This window comes from Cydia pomonella, chromosome 25, assembly GCF_033807575.1.
Source record: "Cydia pomonella isolate Wapato2018A chromosome 25, ilCydPomo1, whole genome shotgun sequence".
Classification (NCBI taxonomy): domain Eukaryota; kingdom Metazoa; phylum Arthropoda; class Insecta; order Lepidoptera; family Tortricidae; genus Cydia; species Cydia pomonella.
Genome location: NC_084727.1, coordinates 1,994,503 through 2,012,347, shown reverse-complemented (window position 1 = coordinate 2,012,347; position 17,845 = coordinate 1,994,503). Strand labels below are relative to the sequence as shown.

Below are 17,845 nucleotides of genomic sequence, written 5' to 3'. Positions count from 1 at the left end.
CTTGCGACGAGACTCGAGACTAATGATGTCGTGGTTGGGGTCTTTCTTGCTGAATGAATTTCAGGCATGGGACGATGTCTTGTCTACACACTTTTCTTTCTTCCTAGCGTTGTCCCGGCATATTGCCACGGCTCAAGGGAGCCTGGGGTCCGCTTTGACAACTAATCCCAAGATTTGGCGTAGGCACTAGTTTTTACGAAAGCGACTGCCATCTGACCTTCCAACCCAGAGGGTAAACTAAGCCTTGTTGGGATTAGTCCGGTTTCCTCACGATGTTTTCCTTCACCGAAAAGCTAGTGGTAAATATCAAATGATATTTCGTACATAAGTTCCGAAAAACTCATTGGTACGAGCCGGGGTTTGAAACTTCTTGTCTTGTCTACACACGTACCTCCATATATGCACTCTATCTCGTCTTGCTCAGCGGAATCAAAACCGACAAATCATTGCAGAGTGTCATCGTACCAATTGAAATATTTATTCCGCATAAAATTATTTCAATTACACGACGACCGGTTTGGCCCAGTGGGTAGTGACCCTGCCTACGAAGCTGATGGTCCCGGGTTCAAATCCTGGTAAGGGCATTTATTCGTGTGACGAGCATGGATATTTGTTCCTGAGTTATGGGTGTTTTCTATGTATTTAAGTATTTATAAATATTTATATATTATATATATCGTTGTCGAAGTACCCTCAACACAAGCCTTATTGAGCTTACTGTGGGACTTAGTCAATTTGTGTAATAATGTCCTATAATATTTAATATTTATTTATTATTTATTTATTAATTGTTTTGTATTCTTTCCACAGCGGCATGGACGCATTCGGCCGTGTATGGGACTTACGCACGGGGCGCTGCGTCATGTTCCTGGAGGGTCATTTAGGCCCTGTATTAGGGGTCGACTGGTCCCCGTGCGGTTACACACTCGCTACTGCCGCGCAAGATCATCAGGTAAGCAGAGACATGTAAAAGGTATATCCATTTTTAGTCAAGATATCGAAACTTCAACTAATAGGGTTGTTTCCATCTACAAATCTTAGGGCAGAATTGTATCCCAATAAATTCTTTTGGATTATAAGAACATGTTAAACTACTTTTAGGGGACCTGTAATGACCATATTTTTGTAAATATTGAATTTAAAATATCTTTTGGCACACGTCACGTGACCAAACTCGAAATGTTATTGAAGATTCTGATGACGTCACAACTCTCGGATTGTCACTGTTGACAGTTAGGCGATAAACAACAAATGACAAATGTCAGTTGACAGTTCGTATCTTCTACGTGTGTATGTAGTTATGTGTCAAACCGTAAACTGTGACGTCACACAATTTTCAAAGAGCGTTTTGGGCGCGAAAGCATCTGTCAAAATATATTTTTTAAATTTAACATATTTAAAGCCGTTTTTAGTATAAAAGTTGAATTTTAGGGCAACTTTTAGTTAATATAGAACGTAATACAAGCGTTTCAAAAAATTGGAAACAACCCTATTGCTATTCCGTTCCATCCCTAAAAACATGCTAAAAACATACACATACACAGCTTGCCCACCACCAAAGTGGCTACGGCTTGAGTATTAAATTTTGCACTGAGAACTGTTAGGGGGGGGGGGGGGGGATTGGGGCTCAGTCCACCCCAAAGCAAGTGCTGCCGTCTACCGTTCTCGTACGTTTGCTTGTGCATAGTAGGTTCTGCCATCTTGTGGGCTACATTGAAAGCATAAACTTCACATTTACACCTCGCGCCAAAAATCTGTTGTCTCCTGTGCTGCCCCCTACAGTTTATGCACGCTCCATATATACATCCCCATTATAAAGTGAACAAGCCCTCCAGTGGCAGCGCCTTACCGCTAATCTCCACTGAGTTGTCCCAATCCTCCGCTAGATGGCGCTGTGCCTCGCGTGAACTAGCTAACGGTGTGTCGATGTGAAAACGTTGGGTGTCGAGTCTAGTGCTGTGTCGGCAGCTAGACAGTTGAAATTTGACATTTTTTGATGACGGTTCTACATATATATGCTAGGTACCGTTTACTAATGGGCAGCTTGTCAGTTTTCAAAGTGAAACTAAATTTTATGTAAGTTTCGATAGGAAAAAATCGCGTACATTTCTTTTAAATTTCCTTGGTTTTAAAGTTGTTAGCGAACAGATAGGATAGACGCGGTGAGGCGACTTTGCTATAGGGAGCGTGCATGAACTGTAGGAGGCAGCACAGGAGCCGTCAGATTTTTGGCGCGAGGCGTAAATGTGATGTTTATTGTTCAGATGTAGCCCACAAGATGGCAGCACTTACTATGCACAAGAAAACACGTGACGTGTAAATGTACATGTTTATGGTTACGATTCAGGCCACAAGATGGCAGACCCTCCAACGCCTGTAACACGACCAAAAAATTAAACTGTAGACTGTACTTCTCAAATTGACCAATACTTGTTCAGCGACTTTAAAAACTATGAAGATTTTAGATTTCCTATTTTTCATACAAATTAAATATTACCTTATGTATGTTGTCATCTGTGTAACTGACGTTGAGTGTCACGCTTTAAAATTAATAAAATTTGCAATAAATTACGTCTTAGAATGAACGTTAAATTATGCTAAAAATCAAAATACAACTTATATTTAAGTCTCTTTTTTTTATACTACGTCGGTGGCAAACAAGCATACGGCCCGTCTGATGGTAAGCAGTCTCCGTAGCCTATGTACGCCTGCAACTCCAGAGGAGTCTCCCCCCCCCCCCCCCCACCCCCCCCCTCGTTGAGCTCTGGCAACCTTACTCACCGGCAGGATCACAACTCTATGAGTAGGGTCTAGTGTTATTTGGCTGCGGTTTTCTGTAAGGTGGAGGTAGGCTTCCCCAGTTGGACTCCACTCTAGATTTGGAATGATATCCGCTGGCTGTGCCCTACCACACAAAGCGAGATGACATTCACAATGCCCATACCTCTCTGAACAAATGTTGGTCAGTTGAGGAGTACAGCCTGCGGTTTAATTTTTTGCTCGTGTTACAGGCCACACCCGGTATAATATATAATATGTTTGGATATAGAAATCGTTAAAGCTCTGCCTGCTTTCTTGTCTCAAAACTGTTCACATTTTTTTTTAATTGGAATTAACAGTATGCCGAATCAATTTTTATTTACTTAATTAATATCTATAAATTAAATCTAATAAAATAAGATACGTAAATAAGAATATGAAAAAAGAAACAATAATTTAAATATAATTAAAACGTCAATCAGAGTCTATAATGCTCAATAAAAACATTGCGAATATTATGGTTTATTGGGATAACGAATAAGAGAAAATATCGGGTAACGTTTGCGGGTGTTTATTATAATTGAAATTCCTATGACACTAAAGGGCTAATAGTATACTTCAGGTCAAAAGTCTTTCGTGATTATAGGGAGCGTGCATGAACTGTAGGAGGCAGCACAGGAGCAGTCAGATTTTTGGCGCGAGGCGTAAATGTGATGTTTATTGTTCCGATGTAGCCCACAAGATGGCAGAACCTACTCTCTTCTTCTTCTTTCTCGCGTTGTCCCGGCATTTTGCCACGGCTCAAGGGAGCCTGGGGTCCGCTTGGTAACTAATCCCCATAATTGGCGTAGGCACTAGTTTTTACGAAAGCTACTGCCATCTGACCTTCCAACCCAGAGGCTAAACTATGCCTTATTAGAATTAGTCCGGTTTCCTCACGATGTTTTCCTTCACCGAAAAGCGACTGGTAAATATCAAATGATATTTCGTACATAAGTTCCGAAAAACTCATTGGTACGAGCCGGGGTTTGAACCCGCGACCTCCGGATTGAAAGTCGCACGCTCTTACCGCTAGGCCACCAGCGCTCTCTGATGGCAGAACCTACTATGCACAAGAAAACACGTGACGTGTACATGTGCATGTTTATGGTTCCGATTCAGGCCACAAGATGGCAGACCCTCCAACGCGCACGGTCCCTACTGTTACATGAGAAAATTGAAATTTTATACGGAACCCTCGGTGCGCGAGGTAAACGAACTCGCACTTGACCGGTTATTTATTTTAACATGTGAGTATTTTGCCTTGCAAATTTACACATCTCTAAGAGGTACTACATTCGCTACACCGAAATGACATGCCATACACCTTGTATTTCATATTACGGAAGGTGGAGATAAGGAATGGAATCTCCATATACCAAAAAGTGTCATCAAAAAACCTTAAATAGGTGGCGCTACAATACCTAGAATACTTGAAAAAAAAAAAAAAAAAACAAATCATAGACAGCGCACTTCACTCCGTCAATAACGCCTAGGTTCTTAGCTACTCTAGCGCTACTCTGGGGAGATTTGGAACTATTATTTATAGCTGACCACTGGACACTATTGCATAAGTTCTGCCTATGGAGATTGCGTTCCTTAACTCTACCTTCCATATTTTATATAGATGCTATACGCGTGCGCCAGTGACGGATAGAACATACGCAATGCGACAAAATTCAAAACACGTTATGGCATTCCTGACAGCATGCCAAAGGCGACCTATGTGATTTGGTCGGGTTATTTGTTACCCCTCCCCATTTCATCTCTATATAACTCTATGGTTCATGTAATCCATGAGCCTACCTAGCGCTACCGGAGAGATTAGGAACTATTGTTTAAAGCTGGTCACTTTTGCAACGGTTCTGCCATAAGAGATTGTCGTCCTTTCTCTACCGTCCATAATACCATCCTTAGACCACTGGGGAGACACTAGAGCGTTCGGGCATTCTCGGCTCTGTTCGGCTCAGCATTGCTACGAGCAATTATTAGGGTTGGAACTTGACGTCCCTTTGCGTGCTCAACCACAGATAAGATAATGACTTGAATTTTGACAACCCTAAATAGCCGAAAGGGATAGTGACATACATTAGAAAGAGACAGCATGATCTGTCCCTGAGTCGCTGTCACACTTCGGTTTTGTAGGACGTGTCATTTCTGTACTGTAGTACTATTATTTATTCTGTGCTTAGACGGAGTACTGAGTTGTCCCAATCCTCCGTTAGATGGCACTGTACCCACCGTGAACTGACTAACGGCGTGTCGATTTGAAAATGTTGGGTGTCGAGTCTTGTTCTACATTGGGCAACTAGAAAGTTGAAATTTGGTATTTTTTGCTAACGGTCGTCTGCATTTACATGTTCGACGCCGTTCGATTTAATGTTTCGTAGTAGTATTTTGAATTTGAAGCTATGTATCACATTCACATACACACAGAATAGTCCTATATATTTTTTGAAGTGAAAACTTCTTTTACAGTACATATGGTGCTACTTTATAGCACTAGTGCGAAAACTAGCATATTACGTTACTGTGTCGAACATTTAAAGGGCCATATGTACTGTAAAACGTTGTACGATACATGTGCGAATAGGTAATTCGCAACTCGTATCGATTTAAAACACTCCCTTCGGTCGTGTTTTAATTTATCGCCACTCGTTTCGAATTTCTTATTTTTCGCACTTGTATCGTAATGTACTATAGCGGAGCTGTGCACTTTTAGTGATGGAGAAAAAAAAAAATTAAACTCGCGACAGGTCACGTGACCGACAGATTGAAAATTCGTAAGACGGACACGTGACCTGATCGAAAAACTGTTCCAATGTCATCGAAGCCCTTGAAATTATGGATGGAAGTTGATTCTTCTGAGAGATAAAGTTTTTAATGTTAAATAATTGCAATAGTTCTCAAGTATTAAATTTTTAATGTAGTATAAATTGTCATGTTTGTGTACGATAGCGGAATAAATGAATATTGTATTTAACCACATAAATGATAGTAAATTAGTGCAAAATTATTCCCTAACCAATCAAAAATGCACAACGTTAATATTCAAGTTTTCACTTCTGCCGGTACTCCCGGAGTGCAGCCCGTTTTTTTTTACGCTGTACAAATCTTTATTAACCAAATGTACTAAAAATGCATAAACAAAATGTAGATAAATTTAATAACTTAAAACCTAAACCTAGGTACTAAACTAAAACTATGACTACAACTAAATATTAAAATAGGTTTTCCCGAGGGTATACAGTATGGGGTTCTACAAAAAAGGAGTGTACAGGTTTTTAAAGGGTCGGCAACGCGCATGTAACACCTCTGGAGTTGCAGGCGTCCATAGGCTACGGTGGCTGCTTACCATCAAGCGGGCCGTATGCTTATTTGCCACCGACGTGGTATAAAAAAAAATATAAAATACCTCCCCCAAATCCCCTGCTTTCGGCATAGACCCTAAAATGCTGGCGGCGTTACCTCTTTGCACCGCCAGACTCAACCTCTGAGCAAAGAAGGAGCCCGCTCTGTGGCCCCTCGAGACTCCTATTAGGCGTTCCGACATCATGTAATTTGCAATGACTAAAGTGTGGCAACGTCATCATTAACGCATTCACTGCCAGGGGGCGTGGCCTAGGAACAAACTTGTATGACGGTGAACGCATATATGCGTCGGTGGCAGTGAATGCGTTAATGACAAATTTTTATGAAAATATGTTATCTATAACTCCCTCAGTTTGCTCTATTCAATACTGTGTAAAGTTAGCTTGACCCTTGCGCGCCCAATTATGGTCATTTCATTTTTATATGGAGGAGGGGTCGCGAAAGCCGAATTTCGCAAATTGCGGGGATCTTTCTCTTTTACTCTCACTAAGACGTAATTAGAGTGACAGAGAAAAATTCCCGCAATCGACGAACTTCGATTTTCGCGGTTGTAGCCCAGCTGTCACTGTTTGTAGTAATTTTTTGGAAGTATAGCACATGAATTTATTTAGAAATGTAACATTTGAGTAATAAAAATACGGTAAAAACATAGTTCTTCAATTATGTTTTTAATTAAGCCTATCCAAAGGCGACTTGGAGGAATTGTCATAAAGTATAGACAGACTCCACTGAGTTGTCCCAATTCCCCGTTAGATGGCGCTGTGCCCACCGTAAACTGGCTAACGGCGTATCGATTCGAAAACGTTGGGTGTCGAACCTTGTGCTACTGGGGGCAACTAGAAAGATGAAATTTGGTATTTTTTGCTGATGGTTGTCTGCTATTACATGTTAGACGCCGTTAATTTAAAGTTAAACATTATTAAACATACATACATATTATTGTAAATAAGAGAGGTAAACATAAAATAAAATAAAATGTTGGCAATGTACAAAGGCGAACTTATCCCTACAAGGGATCTCTTCCAGTCAAAATGACGGATTGAATCAAAAGGGCAATATTCCATTTTTGCACGCATGAAATCTAAGCATTCTAAGCTCATAGGGGACACTCTGAAGGCAACAACCACGCATTCTTCTCCGAAGACAAAACTGCCGAGAGTTAGAATATTATTTCCCCGTTACAAGTACCTTATGACGTCTATGGTCTGTGACGGATTAATCCGTGGTTGGCGTTAAACCTGCGGTTCGAATATATCCGTAGTTGGCGTCGAAAATGACGGTGATAATATATATTGTTTTGTTTTGTGTTTATTCTGTGCTAGACTTCTTTTATTGCATCTGGAACACCTACTGACATAACATCATTTTTTTTTAAATTCCGCTACCTAAAGGTTGTCTGGAAGAGATCGCTTTTTAGCGATAAGACCGCCTGTTGTTTACCTCTTCTTTATGTGTTGTATTATTTGTACTGTTTCTGTATTGAGGTGTGCAATAAAGAGTATTTGTATTGTATTGTATTGTATGACGGTTGGCACTTACGCTGTTATTAACAACGCTGCAATACAGTTCGTTTTTTTTAACAGTAGAAAGAAGATAAGCTATCTTGACGTGTATATATATTAAAAAACACTTTTGAAAAATAAGTAACAGCAAATATGTAACAATTATAATATAAACTAATTTTTAAAAAGCGTTTTCAATAAAAAGGATCCAAGATTGTGCCAACCGATACCTTTTTCCATAAGGTACCTTTTTCCACGGAACGTCACATATATAGATATATTTATTTATGGGTGAATCAACATTTTGACTATCAGTTTTTTGTTGCGTTACTCAAAATGTCTCGGGAATTGCCAAGAATTCGAGCTTCTAAATACATAGTTTCTGTTTATTAGGTTCAGCAGTCGGGGGCCTTTAATTTATTTATTTATTTAATCTTTATTGCACAATACATGAAGGTACAAATGGCGGACTTAATGCCTTAAGGCATTCTATACCAGTCAACCAATGGGTTAAACCAGAAAGATTAAGTAGGTGCAGTGTTTTTTAAAGTAAATGAATTTGTAACCGAGACTATATATGAATATAAACTATATATAGATAAGCTTACACATATACTTAATACAAATAAACATACATATATTAATACATACATAATTATACCAAGTGTGAATCATTAAGTTGATGAAGATGAAAGTTTTTCAAGGAAATACTTGCGCGACATGCGCTTGAATGTGAATTTGGTCTGCGCTTGTCTGATAGAGGGTGGGAGAACGTTCCAAAGCCTGATTGCCTGAACAGTGAAAGAATTGGACATGAAACCCGTTCGCTGTTGGGGGACAATGGGGGATAATGGTTTAACATACACTATAAAGTGATACAGAAAAGCCATTATTTAAAAGTGAAATTTTACAATGAAGTTTGAATGATTTGTCAGTCAAAATTTTGTTTCGCCCTCATAGCGAAATCATATGCTCTCACTGACCACCGAATGGTTAAGGGTCCCCAGCAAGCTAGGGTCTCCAGGCAAACGGACTTTATGCTCTCATTTTAAAACGATGAGCTAGATTGCTATGAAACTTTGTACTTACAATAGGATAACGTATATCTAGTCCTGTTATTCCTTTATGTAACTTAAATACTTAGTACCTGGGCGACCGAGCTTTGCTCGGTTATAACTATTTATCGTAATATGGTGGTGTATAGGTGATAATCTACATATACTCGTACTTAAAAAGTAAAATGTGAACTGATAATTATTATTATTTACAATCGATTTCTGTGTAGATCAGGTGTTTGATTTCAGTGATCCTAAAAACTAATATGATTTTTTTATGTCTCGATAAAATAAAAACTCGAAAGCATAAATCTTATTCACGTAATCAGTATAGGTAAATGTTAGACATATTTATGAGAAATATATATTGTTATCTCAAACATTAACTACATTTTTTTTTAGTAAATTAAACTTGTCTGAAACAATAAAATTTTAAAAATTATATATAAACTTGAACATATAAAAAAAACAAAAGTTAGTCACCGGGCGAGATTCGAACCCGTAACACTCGTTTCTAGCCGTCCGCGTCTTAACCCGCTGGACCAGACGGACAGTGGCCGGCAACACGAAATTAGCGACCATATTCTGCGTCGAAAGAAAAACGCATGAAAACTCGAAAACACGCGTTTTCCCAAACAAAACTAATCTAGATCGATTGTATACCCCCAAAAACCCCCATATACCAAATTTCAGCGAAATCGTTAGAGCCGTTTCCGAGATCACAGAAATATATACACCGTGTTTTTATTGAATTTCGTTAACTTCGGGGTATCGGTAAGTACGTTTAAGGAAACTAAATGGCATAGTTAATTTTTTTTTTTTTTTTTTTTTTACTATTTTTATTTTTATAAAAAGTAACTAAATGTTGCATATAGCGTTGTTGTAACACGGGCATTACATTAAACTCAACCAAACAATTGAAAACTGTGACATATCAATGTCATTTCGAACGTCGATCGTCCGAGATAGTACTTACGTTTAGTAGCAAATGTATGAACTCGCACTAAACACTAATCAATAAGTAAACAGGCCCTAAGGCAAGTGTACACGCTCGTAAGGGCCTTATAAGATAAAAATTAATGATTGATTATCTCCGAAATGGAGGTAATTAGAATATCGGTGTCTTTGAGAAATTTACTTAATTTAAGCTCAGGAATGCACCCTCGAATTTAACGCAAAAAAAAAACACACGGTGTATATATATATATACATACAAGAATTGCTCGTTTAAAGGTATAAGATAGTTAAAAAAATATAGCGAATTTAAGTTTTTCGAATAAAACTTGTTTTTGCACTATTCGTTTGTTTTATAAACTGTAGCTATATAAAATAATTACAGGAATAGATATACCTCATGTCATTGTATGTGTAAAATTCCATTACAATCCAACATTTAGTTTTAAAATGAGAACAGAACTCTTCGGAAACTTGCTAGAATAGTTCACGCGCGTACTTCTATTTAATAATTATTTAATTTTTAATTTGCAGGCTAAGATTTGGGACCTAAGGAAGAGATCTTGCGTGTACACTATAGCTGCACACACACATCTACTAAGCGGTAATTATACACATATTTACTTTTATTCTTTCAATAAATATAAATGTTTATATACACCGTGTTTTTTTTGATTTGCTTTAATTTCAAGGGTGCATTCCTGAGCTTAAATTAAGTAACTTTCTCAAAGACACCGGTATTCTAATTAACTCCATTTCGGAGATAATCAATATTTTATTTTTATCTTATAAAGCCCTTACGAGTGTGTACACTTACCTTAGGGCCCGTTCACATATTGATTAGTGTTTAGTACGGGTTAATACATTTGCTACTAAACGTAAGTACTATCTCGGACGATCGATGTTCGAAATGACATTGACATGTCACAGTTTTCAATTGTTTGATTGGGATTAATGTGATGCTCGTGCAACAACAACGCTATATGCGACATTTAATTACTTTTTATAACAAAAAAATGTAAAAAAAAATATAAAAAAAAAAATTTTTTTTGGAAAATTAACTACCTATGTCATGAAGTTTCTTTTAACGTACTTACCAATACCCCGAAGTTAACGGAATTCAATAAAAACACGGTGTATACATGCTGATTCATGAGACGTGAGCAAGACTAAGCCTCAATGTGGTCGGATCGATCACCATCATATTTAAGTAAAACAATCACGCTTTTTGGTAAGGACAAATTTGCCAGGAGCAGAAAAGCAAAGACTTTGTTCACATATTTGTGACACCTTGGCCGACTGATGGCGGCTGTACTGAGAAAAGGTCACAATTTAATTCAAAATTGTAATTTGTTTCTAACAATTTTTTTTTAGACGTGCGATATCAAAAGAGCCACGGTCACTTCCTGATGACGACGTCTTATGATAAGAGCGCAAAGCTGTGGTCCAACCCGGCCTGGCATCCCCTCCGCACGCTCGCCGGACACGACAACAAGGTACTACTTACTTCTACCCTTTTTATTGTATATGGGCGAATCAAGTTTTTGACCTACACATTCGCGGTAGGCCCACTGGAGCCAAGGTTCAGTTGGGCATACGCCATGTTGATGAATTTGCCGTTAGATGGCGCTGTACTTACTGCAAACTAGCGAACGGTTATCCTCTGTACAATATATGACACATCCGATTTAATGATACGGATTGTCTTGCCGATAGGGAGCGTGCATGAACTGTAGGAGGCAGCACAGGAGCCGTCAGATTTTTGACGCGAGGCGTAAATGTGATGTTTATTGTATCGATGTAGCCCACAAGATGGCAGAACCTACTATACACAAGAAAAACACGTGACGTGTAAATTTACATGTTTATTGTTCCGATTCAGGCCACAAGATGGCAGACCCTCCAACGCGCACGGTCCCTATTAGTCGACCAAGTCAATAAAATTGTATGAAATAAGTTATGTGTAAGTAACTAAGGTGCTATTTTTGGAACGATCGCAGCCTTTACCTGGTGCTTGTACACCAATTTTACTATGTTGTGTAGTTATAAATAGAGATGCCACGAATATTCGATATTCGGCCGAATACCGAATATCTACTACACCTTATCTGTTCACAACTTTAAAACTTTTTTTGGTGAAATTTCAACTTAAAATATGGCTTTTCTGTATTTCAGTTCATGTCTCACTGCATGTGCATTAAAATTTATAATAAGTTGCCGGATAAATTCAAAGAATTACCAGAAATGTCTTAGGAAAACTTGAGTTTAAGCAGATATAACAAAACACGTGTACATAATTTTTTCCTGCTCTCAAACATATACTCAAACAAGCCATTAACTAGCAAGTTGCTCGAGCATCACTTTCTATAGGAGTTAGAAGATTTAGTAACTTTTTAGTACTTTGGAGGACAATTTCTCCCAATAGGTTGAGTTTGGGCAGCTAAAAAAAAATACGTGTCCGTTATTTTAGACTACTCTATAACATATATCAAAATGAATCAAATCGGAGTCGGACAGTTGGGTACCCTTCCTTGTAAGACATATTTACTGACAGACATTAAAGTTTTGAAGTAAACTCGCAATTTTTATTTGTAAAATAAAATAAAATACTTATTCGCTGTAATGATTTTTTTTACCAAGGTTTTTTTTGCGAATTTGGCCAAAACTCATATAACATTTTTGCTCCTTATGACCTCAGGAATGCGTGATTAAAATAATAATAAAAAAATAAAAAAATTAAATTATTCACCCTATATACGTCCCACTGCTGGGCACAGGCCTCCTCTCATGTGCGAGAGGGCTCGGGCTATAGTCCCCACGCTAGCCCGATGCGGATTGGGGACTTCACATACACCTTTGAATTTCTTCGCAGATGTATTGCAGGTTTCCTCACGATGTTTTCCTTCACCCAAAAGCTAGTGGTAAATATCAAATGATATTTCGTACATAAGTTCCGAAAAACTCATTGGTACGAGCCGGGGTTTGAGCCCGCGACCTCCGGATTGAAAGTCGGACGTCATATCCACTCGGCCACCACTGCTTCTAAAAAATAAAAAAATAATAATAATAAATACACCCCGCCCGCAACTTTGTTTATCAATATTATCCAAACGCAATACACAAATTTCCCGCAATTAAATTAGTATTTTATACATACGTGATATAATAGAGAGCTTTTCAGTCGAGCACCGTGTTTAAGCAACGGAGCTTGATGAGTTGCCTAAGTAAGGTACGATATTAAAAAGCTTGATTATATCACTATTGTATACAACACTTTTCTACGAGTCATCTAAAATAGTACATTACGATACAAGTGCGAAAAATAGGAAATTCGAAACGAGTGGCGATAAATTAAAACACGACCGAAGGGAGTGTTTTAAATCGACACGAGTTGCGAATTACCATTTCGCACATGTATCGTACAACGTTTTACAGTACATATGGCCCTTTAAATGTTCGACACAGTAACGTAATATGCTAATTTTCGCACTAGTGCTATAAAGTAGCACCATATGTACTGTAATAATACTTTTTTTACTATAAAACCTAAATAATTAATGAAATTGGTAAATATTTCATTGGATAAAAATGTAGTACAAAAGACATAAAGGCGCGGCTATCTGTCGCCCGTTTAGTCTTTTCTGTGGGAGCGCCGCGGCACGTGATTGGTAATTTTTTTTTACAGTACATATGGCGCTACTTTACCGCACTAGTGCGATAATTAGCACATTACGCGGTGAAGTAGCACCGTACGTACTGTAAAAAATGTGATTGGGTAATAAAAGTTTTGATTGGCTAAAAAGAAATTTCTATACTTATGTGACAATTTTTTTTTATACTACGTTGGTGGCAAACAAGCACACGGCCCGCCTGATGGTAAGCAGTATCCGTAACCTATGTACGCCTGCAACGTCCCTAGTTGAGCTAAACTCAAATTAATATTTGACCAAAACTCAAAAAAGGAGTGTACAGGTTTTTAAAGGGTTATCGACGTGCACATACCATCTCTGGTGTTGCAGGCGTCAATAGGCTACGGTGACTGCGTACCATCAGGCGGGCCGTAGGCTTGTTTGCCACCGACGTGGTAAAAAGACATTTTTGCTCCTTATGACTTCAGGATGTGTTGTTAAGGGGAAAGTGGAGGCTCCGCACGCCATCGCCTTTTCATATAAACGTACTCCTCATTTTCCCCTTTGGATATTAACATTATTAATTTGTTGTATATCAATCTATCTATGTACGGGATGTTACGTTTTTTCGAATTTCTAATTATTATCAGAGTTTTAAAAATTTAAAAAGTATTATGAAAACTGTTTTTCATGTTTTTTTTTTAATAAACCAAATCGAAAAAAGTCAAACCTAGGGGCAAAAGATTATTATTATCCGTAATGTACGTAACTATAGAGGAAAATGGGGACTATGTGTGTGTGTGTGTGGAAAAACGGCCGTCACCTTTCCTCTTAAAATCTATCGGGTTACTCGAGCCCACGGTATAGGTATATAAAGCGCCTATTCCCATCTGTTCCCGGTGGGAAATGGGAATATAACATTACTTAAAAATAAACATTTATATTTATATTTTAGTTATAGTATAATTATTACATAAGTATTATAAAATGAATTTTTAAAAGTAATTATTACAATTAATAATGTAAACTAAACTAAAATATGACTAAATAAAACTAAAATAAATCTAAAAATGGCCCCTGCGGCATTGTACTGAAGACGCTGGCAGCATTTTCTCGCTGGATCGTTAGACTGATGCGTTGAGCGAGGAAGCTGCCAGCTCTTTGATCTCCTGTGGCGTCTCTGAGTCTCTTAGATCTATAAAAAAATATAATTTTACAGGTGATGTCGGGCGACATATCGTTCGACAACAAGTACATAGCGACGTGCTCTTACGACAGAACTTTCAAGCTTTGGACGCCGGACCTCGCATGATTTAAACATTTTTAATACATAACTGCGCATAATATGTGTTTTATTTTGCTTCAGCGGACCATAAGTAGGTATTCCAATTTCGATATTAATTTTTCCATAGGAATTTTGAGTGAAATAATGCTTGTTCAGCGGAGATCTAGTGGCTGGTTCAGTAGATGCGCAAATAACAGAAAGGCGTCTTGATGGTCACATTGTATTTAATGATTAAAACACAGAAATATATGTACAATCACGTCTGAAAATATCGGTACGAAAAATGTGGCGAAAATATGTATGCACTACCTTAATATATGGGCAATAAAGTCGTGTATACATATTTTTAAAGGCCTCTAAAGGCCTTTACTCGTCAAGAGGTCCTTAATAATAATAAAAAAAATGACTAAACTTATTGTACAAAATTACCACTGATTTGAAAATGCATGTAAATTAGTTTGATAATATTTAATTTAATTTAATTTATTATTTATTAATTTAATTATGAAATGTATTATTAAGGAATTAAATGGCTTAAATAAATAAAAAATAATACATATTTTTGACACTCTTTTCGTATCGATATTTTCAGACGTGACCGTACTTAATATGGCGACAGATTGCCCGACCGTCGAGAACGGAGCAAGTGTTAGAACGAATGCATGAATTAATGAATATTACTGTTGGAGTTGCCAACATGCTGGGGCGGGGGCGAAACCTTCACTTAAAATAATTATTTAAAAAATTACGTAAAATCTACTAATATAAGTAGGTGCAGTGGTATAATCCTTAAAATAATTTTCAAAACGTACCAAGTTTGAGCTCCTCCAGATACAATACCACTGAATTATTTTTTGTAAAATATACCTCAAGTAATACCTAACATCCTCATATCTAACCCCAACAAAGGAATGTCGAAAATATTTAGATTTAGGTTTTTTTTATTTAATTTTTCATTATAAATTATGATCTATCAATCTGTCAGTGACTATCAGTATAAATATTAGTAGGATTCAGTGGCGGATCGTTCAAAGAACTCGATTCCCACCGGCTTGTCTAATTTCACCCCGTTGAGTACTTTCACGATCGGTTTATGGAGAAAAGGAAAGCAAAATCAGCTCCGGGTTCCCTACGAATATTTGTGACGCGCCGCCACTGGTAGGATTAATAATATTTTCAACACACACTCGTTGAGAGACCCCGAGACAGGCCGAGAACGAGTGTGTAATGTAAATACATGCTGTTCTCTTCTCGGCTCGCCGTTACTCTTCTCGTCTCCCACTTCTCCGATTGGATTGTCCGTTACCGATTTTTTTTCCATACAAAAAATGACGTCATAAATCCTCTTCTCTCTCTTCTTCCTCGCGTTGTCCCAGCATTTGCCACGGCTCATGGGAGCCTGGGGTCCGCTTGACAACTAATCCCAAGATTTGGCGTAGGCACTAGTTTTTACGAAAGCGACTGCCATCAGACCTTCCAACGCAGAGGATAAACTAGGCCTTGTTGGGATTAGTCCGGTTTCCTCACGATGTTTTCCTTCACCGAAAAGCGACTGGTAAATATCAAATGATATTTCGTACATAAGTTCCGAAAAACTCATTGGTACGAGCCGGGGTTTGAACCCGCGACCTCCGGATTGCAAGTCGCACGCTCTTACCGCTAGGCCACCAGCGCTTGACGTCATAAATCCTCAAATTTTTATTTATTTTTGGTGCTACGGGTCAAATTGATTTAAATGTACTAAAGTTCAATCGTACCGATTTTCATAACTTTAACACCTTTGCAGCATTTTACTGATTTCCGGGCTGAACCGCCAGGACTAGCAAGTGTCATTTTTACTAAGAAGAGATGACTTTTTGCAATAATTCAAAAACGGCTGGACCAATTATGTTCGATATAGTTTTCATTGAAAGTATTTATCAAACTTTTGTTATACTAATTTTTCATATCTTTTTTCTTTCGGAGCGAATCTTTCCGAAAATAAGTATTCACTTTATCAAAAAATGTTTTTTGGAGACCCTTATTCGTTTTGAAATACTTATCCAAAGATATCCCACACAATTGGATTAAAGCGAAAAAAATGTAAAACGAACATGGGAGGTACATCCGGGCAACATTCGGGGACTCAAATTTGAGCGCAGTCCATTACCACCTGGAATCTGCGCAGCCGACCATCCTATTTCTGACGGAGACGCAGATATCCTGCCCAGCGGACACTTCATACTCGTACCTGTTATATCCCGGCTATACACTCGAACACAAGTTCATGAAACACGCTGGTGTATGTATGTTTGCCCAGCAGGATGTCTGCTGTCGCCGCCTCCATGCCTTTGAAGACAGGGACCTGTCAGTTCTGTGGGTGCGTGTGGACTTCAGCGGCCACACTCGTGTCTACGCGTTCCTGTACAGGTCTCATAGCGGAAACACGGAGACAACCCGGCTCTTCGAGCACCTACAATTGACGACTGACAGAATTCTGGAGCAGTACCCTTCCGCAGAACTGGTGATTTTAGGGGATTTCAACGCCCACCACGTTGAGTGGCTTAGTTCCCGGTCCACCGACCACGCGGGGAGGTCTGCTCAAGAATTTTCTCTGGCTTATGGATTCTCGCAACTGGTAAATTCTCCCACGAGAATACCAGATATCGAGGACCATACGAGCTCGCTACTGGACCTCCTGCTGACCACACGTCCGGACGGATATTCCGTCTCAGTGAACGCACCTCTCGGTTCGTCCGATCACTGCCTCGTCCGGACACTGACACCCTGCGCGCGGCCCGATCCACCACGGCCAACCAGCTCGCGACGCGTGTGTCAATATAAGTCAGCAGATTGGGACGGGACTGCGTGAATTCAACGCGTCGTACCCGTGGAGGCAGCTCTGTTTCACATTAGATGATCTTGACTCCTGCGCAGCCAGTGTCGCTGAGACAATACTAGCCGGAATGGACTGTTTCATTCCCAACTCAGTAATAGCTGCGGGAGCAGAGACTTCCTTGGTTTAATCGGCCCTGTAAAGAAGCTACAGTTCGCAAGCAGGCTGCGTACAAGGCTTGGACCAAGGCTGTAGCTAATAAGGATCCGAACGGCTCTGATGTGAAACTCAAACTAAACGCTGCCTCGAGGTCCAGTAAGAAAGCCATTGCCAGGGCTAAGTACGATTTCGTCGGCAGAATTGGTGAGAAGCTAGCGGGCTACCCCACTGGGAGTCGCGCGTTTTGGTCACTTGCCAAGGCTGCCGAGGGAAAT

At 39.0% G+C, this 17,845-nt stretch overlaps 1 protein-coding gene across 1 annotated transcript in view; it reads left to right on the top strand.

The window, feature by feature from the left end:
- LOC133531703 (U4/U6 small nuclear ribonucleoprotein Prp4) overlaps window positions 1-14,655 on the top strand; it is a 56,969-nt gene extending 42,314 nt beyond the window's left edge. Inside the window, exons 11-14 of the mRNA XM_061870073.1 lie at window positions 811-952; window positions 10,217-10,286; window positions 11,057-11,178; window positions 14,531-14,655. Coding sequence (XP_061726057.1) covers window positions 811-952; window positions 10,217-10,286; window positions 11,057-11,178; window positions 14,531-14,623 — 427 coding nt within the window. The 3' untranslated portion in view covers window positions 14,624-14,655. The remainder of the gene's footprint in view (window positions 1-810; window positions 953-10,216; window positions 10,287-11,056; window positions 11,179-14,530) is intronic.
- Window positions 14,656-17,845: the final 3,190 nt, after the last annotated feature.